The sequence below is a fragment of the Chiloscyllium plagiosum genome, chromosome 16 (assembly GCF_004010195.1).
Source record: "Chiloscyllium plagiosum isolate BGI_BamShark_2017 chromosome 16, ASM401019v2, whole genome shotgun sequence".
NCBI lineage: Eukaryota > Metazoa > Chordata > Chondrichthyes > Orectolobiformes > Hemiscylliidae > Chiloscyllium > Chiloscyllium plagiosum.
The window spans coordinates 68,711,298-68,719,164 of NC_057725.1; the positions used below are offsets into that span (position 1 = coordinate 68,711,298).

At 46.9% G+C, this 7,867-nt stretch overlaps 1 protein-coding gene across 1 annotated transcript; it reads left to right on the forward strand.

Annotated features, from left to right (window-relative positions):
• Positions 1–469: 469 nt before the first annotated feature.
• Positions 470–1,576, forward strand: LOC122558063 (basic phospholipase A2 F17-like). The gene has a single exon (XM_043706387.1). It carries the CDS (start codon positions 603–605, stop codon positions 1,149–1,151), a length of 549 nt encoding a protein of 182 aa, XP_043562322.1. The 5' UTR covers positions 470–602; the 3' UTR covers positions 1,152–1,576.
• Positions 1,577–7,867: the final 6,291 nt, after the last annotated feature.

Below are 7,867 nucleotides of genomic sequence, written 5' to 3' on the forward strand. Positions count from 1 at the left end.
TGAAAGTACAGGCCCAACATGTACCCTCTATTGGGAAATGTAGAAGCAATAATTTCAAATAATCCTGGATGTCTGGGACAATTCATGGCTGGATAAGGAAGAGAACTAGGGCTTTTAGCAAGTTTAAAGGGTGCAATTCAGCTGCAGCTTTTGAGGAATACAGGAACTACAGGTGGGAACTTAAGAAAGCAATTAGAAGAGCAAAATATGGGCATGAAAAAGGATTTGGGAACAATATTTGGGATGATAGCAATGGAAGACAGAGACCAAACATATTCTGATAGAACAGGAAACATTCACTACATTTGTCTAAACACTGCCTGCAACTAATTTTAGACACAGCCATACCTACAATCATCCTTTTTTAAAATCCTTTCATCCAAAGCAAAGAAGCTGTCTTTTTGCCTGTACTTGGAACAGTCCTGCTAAAATGAATATTTAGAACCAAATTCCTTGGGATGCGCAGCCATCAAAAACTAAACTTCAGAGGCACCATGAGATGGGGGAAGGGCCAGGGATCACATGATACCACGGAAGGGAGGGAAGAAATACAGGGCTTGATATAAACCAGGACAACACAGAGTAGCAACACAGAGGAGAACATGAGGAGGATGAGGACGAGCAGATTCTTAGTGATGGTTCTACCTGCAGTCATCTGGTTATGCCTGTGCCCCACAGCTGAACAGCGTCCTGGTGCAACCCGACAGCGGCGAGGCCTCTTTGACATGGCCATGACTCTGTGGTGTTACCGCTCCAAGCTGGGAATCTCCCTCCTCAAGCTACACAACTATGGCTGCTATTGTGGGACAGGCGGTTCGAGTAGGCCTGTCGATCAGGTGGACCAGTGCTGTTTCCTCCATGATTGCTGCTACTACCACACTAGAGTGATATTGGGCTGTCACAGCCAGGTCAAGTGGAGCACGTACAACTTCACATGCAAGAAGGCACAGACAGAGTGCAAGGGCCAGACTGTGTGCACCAGGATGTCATGTGAATGTGACAGGGCCTTTGCAGAGTGTTTGTCCCGGGCAAAACCCAGCGACATGCATTACTTCTACAAGACGCGATTCTGCAAGGAGAACAAATCCGTCTGCCCAGCCACCTTCCCCAACTCCTCCACCATCATGGACTGGATCAAACAAGGCAGTTAAATGCAGGCCATCTCTGTCACAAGGAAGAAATGGCAATCTCCCGCCTAATCTGGCTTTTTTCTGGCCATGTTGTGCAATTGGAAATCCACCTGCCTCATATGAACCCAGAGAGGACAGCTGCATCTGCCACAGGCAGGAGACAACTTTGGCAGGGGATTGAGTGCACAGTTACACCATCCAAACTGACATTCATGACTTTGAAACAGAAACTGCCATTCGCTTGAAGGTACTGTTTTAAACTAAGTATGGGTTACACTCAAATGTTATTATATCACTGTACCATTTTCAGCTTCTTCTAAATAAAAGTTACTTGAATGTGTTAAGTGTACCAGTATCGTCCAGCTGGTTCAGGTCATCAGCTCTGCTTAATGTCACGGACTCATACACAGCAGGTCACTTAGTCTGACTGCTCCTCTCAAGCTCTTTTACAGGTTTCTACAAAACCCTCCTTCATTCTTCCAAATTCCAGTGAAAATACTCGTTAATGATTCTGTCTCTCTTCATACATTGATTCCTGAGATGGCCGGACTGGACTGGTAAATCTTTGTTGCACAGTCTTCCTCAGAGCACAAAATTACACACTATACTCCAGATATGGTCCCACCAAGTACAATTGTACTTGAATCATCTTGCTATGAAAGCCAACATTCGATTTGCTTTCTTTAGCACCTGCTGCATCTGCATGTTTACTTTTAGGACACCCAGGGCTCATTGCACCTTCCTCTTTCCCAATATATTGCTATTCCAATAATAATCTGCCTTCCTGTTTCAGCTACCAAAGTGGACATCCACACATTTATGCACGTATTTCATCTGCAATGCAATTGCCCACATATCCAAATTATACTGAAGAATTTTCCCATTTCCCTCAGAGTTCACCCTCCCACCCAGTTTTGGTTTATATGCAAACATTAATTACATGTAGTTTGCTCACCTATTTATCACTGTTGTGAATCGTTGATCCCTGATGTACCCTAATCGTCACTAGCTGCCATTCAGAAATTGTTCTGTTTATTCCTACTTTGCTTCATGTCTGCCAACCAGTTCTCTATCCAGGTCACTAACCCCAATCCCATTCGGTTTGATTTTACATGCTAATCTCTTGTGTGGATGCTTATCAAAAGCCTTCTGAGTGCCAGAAATATCAAACAGAACAAAAGAGACATTCACTAGGCTTTTCAATAAACTCAAAAATAACATGATTATAGGAGACAATCATACTCTTCAAATAACACAGATGATCAAAAATTTCAGTCCCACTACATCCCCTTAATAATCCAAGATGGAGGACGGGGAAAATTTCTGGCTGCAACAGGCTACTCCTTTTTTTTGAGATATTTGGAGGTGATTTCCTCGAATTCGAGGAGCAGCAATTACTGTTTTATATGCTGTCGCATTGTTTTGCAACTTTTGGAGAAAAAAAAGTCAAAACAATAGCACAGTTAAAAGGGAGAAGAACAGACAACGCAGTGCAGGGAGCGCGCGAGCGAGAGAGGGAGCGCGCGAGCGAGAGAGGGAGCGCGCGAGCGAGAGAGGGAGCGCGCGAGCGAGAGAGGGAGCGCGCGAGCGAGAGAGGGAGCGCGCGAGCGAGAGAGGGAGCGCGCGAGCGAGAGAGGGAGCGCGCGAGCGAGAGAGGGAGCGCGCGAGCGAGAGAGGGAGCGCGCGAGCGAGAGAGGGAGCGCGCGAGCGAGAGAGGGAGCGCGCGAGCGAGAGAGGGAGCGCGCGAGCGAGAGAGGGAGCGCGCGAGCGAGAGAGGGAGCGCGCGAGCGAGAGAGGGAGCGCGCGAGCGAGAGAGGGAGCGCGCGAGCGAGAGAGGGAGCGCGCGAGCGAGAGAGGGAGCGCGCGAGCGAGAGAGGGAGCGCGCGAGCGAGAGAGGGAGCGCGCGAGCGAGAGAGGGAGCGCGCGAGCGAGAGAGGGAGCGCGCGAGCGAGAGAGGGAGCGCGCGAGCGAGAGAGGGAGCGCGCGAGCGAGAGAGGGAGCGCGCGAGCGAGAGAGGGAGCGCGCGAGCGAGAGAGGGAGCGCGCGAGCGAGAGAGGGAGCGCGCGAGCGAGAGAGGGAGCGCGCGAGCGAGAGAGGGAGCGCGCGAGCGAGAGAGGGAGCGCGCGAGCGAGAGAGGGAGCGCGCGAGCGAGAGAGGGAGCGCGCGAGCGAGAGAGCGCGCGAGCGAGAGGAAACTCACACTGTTCCCTGACACAGCAGTGAACCTGTGCAGGTACTGCCTTTGCCATCTGAATTCATGTATCGCTGGACATTGGAGTATTTCTGAGAAAGCTAACAAACAGTGAAATTCACAATTGATCTTGGAGGAACTTGTTTTGGGAGAGGTCACAGCACAGAGACAGATAAGTGAATAGTTTTAAGTCTGGCCTTGGGGTCTTGCTCTAAGTCTGCAGAGAGAGAGAGCGCGCGCGAGCGAGAGAGAGAGAGCGCGCGCGAGCGAGAGAGAGAGAGTGAATAGTTTTAAGTCTGGCCTTGGGGTCTTGCTCTAAGTCTGCAGTAGTGAGTATTGTGGGTTCTTTCTTGATTATGTGTTTTATTGAGATATGTCTTTTGATTAAACTTAAAACTATAAGCATTAAGTTAGATTGGAGCAGTGTTTTGTAGAGGAGTAAGGCTGTGCTGTTTTCTGGGTCTGCGGATTGGAAGCAAAAATGGCCCATAGTAAAGTGATATGCTCTTCTTGGCAGATGTGGGACTTTAGGGAGAGTTTAAGTGTTACTGAGGATTATATCTGCAATAAATGCTGTTGGTTGCGAATCCTATCAGATCGAAAGGATCGATTGGAGGGACAGTTAGAGGCAATGAAGAATTTACAAGAGCAAGGGGGTGTGATGGATGGCAGTTATAGGGAGCGGGGGGGGGGGGGTCTCAGATACAGTCACATTGATGGGTTAACTCTAGAAAAGGTGAGAGAGGAATGGCAGGTAGTGCAAGAGCCTTCTGTGGCTATCCCCATTTCAAACAAGTATGCTGTTTTGGAATATGTACTGGGGGTGGGGGTGATGGATTCTCAGGGGAACATAGCATGTATAGCCAAGTTTATTGAGACTGGCTCTAATGCAATGAAGGGTGCATCCGGTTCCAAGAGATTAATTGTGTTAGGAGACTCTCCAGTCCAAGGTACAGGCAGACATTTCTGTGGCCAGCAGTGAATAATCAGAATGGTGCATTGCTTCCCTGGTGCCAGGATCAAGGTGCCTCAGAGATTCTAAAAGGAGATTACAGAGAGTTAGGCAGGAATTTAAAAAGGAGGTCCTCGAGAGTAGTAATATCTGGATTACTCCCAGCGCTACGGGGGCAGGAATAGGGGGACAGAGCAGATGAATGCATGGCTGAGGAGCTGGTGTATGGGAGAAGGATTCACATTTTTGGATCATTGGAATCTCTTTTGCGGTCGAAGTGACCTGTACAAGGAGGACAGCTTGCACCTAATTTGGAAGGGGACTAATATACTGGCAGGGAAATTTGCTAGAGATGCTCAGGAGGATTTAAACTAGTAAGGGAGGTGGGGGGGGGGGGGGGGAAAGGTGGGATCCAGGGAGATAGTGAGGAAAGAGATCAATCTGAGACAGGTACAGTTGAGAGTCAAACAGTCAGGGCAGGCAGGGACAAAGCAGAGAACAAGGTAGGACCGATAAATTAAACTGCATTTATTTCCATGCAAGGGGCCTAACAGGGAAGGCAGATGAGCTTAGGGCATGGGACTGGGATATCATAGCAATTACAGAAACATGACTCACGGATGGACAGGACTGGCAGCTTAATGTTCCAGGATACAAATGCCACAGGAAGGACAGAAAGGGAGGCAAGAGAGGAGGGGGAGTGGAGTTTTTGATAAGGGATAGCATTACAGCCGTATTGAGGGAGGATATTCCCAGAAATACAGCCAGGGAAGTTATTTGGAAGGAACTGAGAAATAAGAGAGGGATGATCACCTTATTGGGATTGTATTATAGACACCCTAATAGTCAGAGGAAAATTGAGAAACAAATTTGTAAGGAGACCTCAGCTATCTGTAAGAATAATAGGGTGGTTATGGTAGGGGATTTTAACTTTCCAAACAAAGACTGTGACTGCCATAGTGTTAAGGGCTTAGATGGAGAGGAGTTTATTAAGTGTGTACAAGAAAATCTTCTGATTCAGTATGTGGATGTACCTACCACAGGAGGTGCAAAACTTGACTTACTCTTGGGAAATAAGGCAGGGCAGGTGACTGAGGTGTCAGTGGGTGAGCACTTTGGGGCCAGCAACCATAATTCTATAACATTTACAATAGTGATGGAAAAGAATAGACCAGATCTTAAAATTGCAGTTCTAATTTGGGGAAAGGCCAATTTTGATGGTATTAGGCAAGAATGTTCAAAAGTTGATTGGGGAGATGTTCGCAGGTAAAGGGACGGCTGGAAAATGGGAAGCCTTCAGAAATGAGATAACGAGAGTCCAGAGACAGTATATTCCTGTCAGGGTAAAAGGGAGGGCTGGTAGGTATAGGGAATGTTGGATGACTAAAGAAATTGAGGGTTTGGTTAAGAAAAAGGATGAAGGTAAGAAAAGGAAAGAAAAAGAAAATGACAGGTATAGACAGGATAGATTAGATTTAGATTACATTACAGTGTGGAAACAGGCCCTTCGGCCCAACAAGTCCACACCGACCCGCCGAAGCGAAACCCACCCATACCCCTACATTTACCCCTTACCTAACACTATGGGCAATTTAGCATGGCCAATTCACCTAACCCTGCACATCTTTGGACTGTGGGAGGAAACCGGAGCACCCGGAGGAAACCCACGCAGACACGTGAGTCAGTCAGTCAGTCGCCTGAGGCGGGAATTGAACCCGGGTCTCAGGCGCTGTGAGGCAGCAGTGCTAACCACTGTGCCACCGTGCCGCCCACTGGTGAATCGAGTGAATCCTTAGAAGAGTGTAAAGGCAGTAGGTGTATACTTAAGAGGGAAATCAGGACGGCAAAAAGGAGACATGAGATAACTTTGGCAAATAGAGTTAAGGAGGAAACAAAGGGTTTTTACAAATACATTAAGGACAAAAGGGTAACTCGGGAGAGAATAGGGTCCCTCAAAAATCAGCAAGGCGGCCTTTGTGTGAAGCCGCAGGAGATGGATGAGATACTAAATGAGTATTTTACATCAGTGTTTACTGTGGAAAAGAACATGGAAGATATAGACTGTAGGGAAATAGATGGTGACATCTTGAAAAATGTCCATATTACAGAGGAGGAAGTGCTGGATGTCTTGAAACACATAAAAGTGCAGAAATCCCCAGGACCTGATCAGGTGTACCCCAGAACTTTGTGGGAAACTAGGAAAGTGATTGCTGGGCCTCTTGCTGAGATATTTGTATCATTGATAGTCACAGGTTGGCTTACACAGTGCCACTATTTAAGAAAGAGGGTAAGGACAAGCCAGGAAACTATAGACCAGTGAGCCTGACATCAGTAGTGGGCAAGTTGTTGGAGGGAATCCTGAGGGACAGGATGTACATGTATTTGGAAAGGCAAGGACTTATTAGGGATAGCCAACATGGCTTTGTGCGTGGAAAATCATGTCTCACAAACTTGATTGAGTTTTTTGAAGTAACCAAGAGAATTGATGAGGGCAGAGTAGTAGATTTGATTTATATATGGACTTCAGTACGGTGTTCGACAAGGTTCTTCATGGTAGACTGGTTAGCAAGGTTAGATCTCATGGAACACAGGGAGAACTAACCATTTGGATACAGAACTGGCTCAAAGATAGAAGACAGAGGATGGTGGTGGACATTTGTTTTTCAGATTGGAGGCCTGTGACCAGTGGTGTGCCACAAGGATTGGTGCTGGGTCAACTACTTTTTGTCATTTATAAAAATGATTTGGATGTGAGCTTAAGAGGTATAGTTAGTAAGTTTGCAGATGACACCAAAATTGAAGTAGCAGACAGCCAAGATTACCTCAGATTACAACAGGATCTTGATTAGATGAGCCAATGGGCTGAGGAGTGGCAGATGGAGTTAAATTGAGATAAATGCGAGTTGCTGCATTTTGGGAAAGCAAATCTCAGCAGGACTTATGCACTTAATGGTAAGGTCCTGGGGAGTGTTACTGAACAAAGAGACCTTGGAGTGCAGGTTCATAGTTCCTTGAAAGTAGAGTCGCAGGTAGATAGGATAGTGAAGGCGGTGTTTGGTATGCTTTTCTTTATTGGACAGAGCACTGAATATAGGAGTTGGGAGGTACAGGACATTGGTTAAGCCACTTTCGGAATATTGCATATAATTCTGGTCTCGTTCCTATAAAGGAGGATGTCATGAAACTTGAAAGGGTTCAGAAAAGATTTACAAGGACGTTGCCAGGGTTGGAGGATTTGAGATACAGGGAGAGGTTGAATAGGCTAGGACTATTTTTCCTGGAGCGTAGCAGGCTGAGGGGTGACCTTATAGAGGTTTATAAAGTCATGAGGGGTAAGTCCTCGGGGCCTGATGGTCCACATCCCAGGGTACTGAAGGAGGTGGTTCGAGAAATCGTGGATGCGTTAGTGATTATTTTCCAGAATTCAATAGATTCGGGATCAGTTCCTACGGATTGGAGGGTGGCTAATGTTGTACCACTTTTTAAGAAAGGTGGGAGAAAGAAAACAGGAAATTATAGACCAGTTAGTCTGACCTCAGTGGTGGGAAAGATGCTGGAGTCTATTATAAAGGATGAAATTACGACATCTGGATAG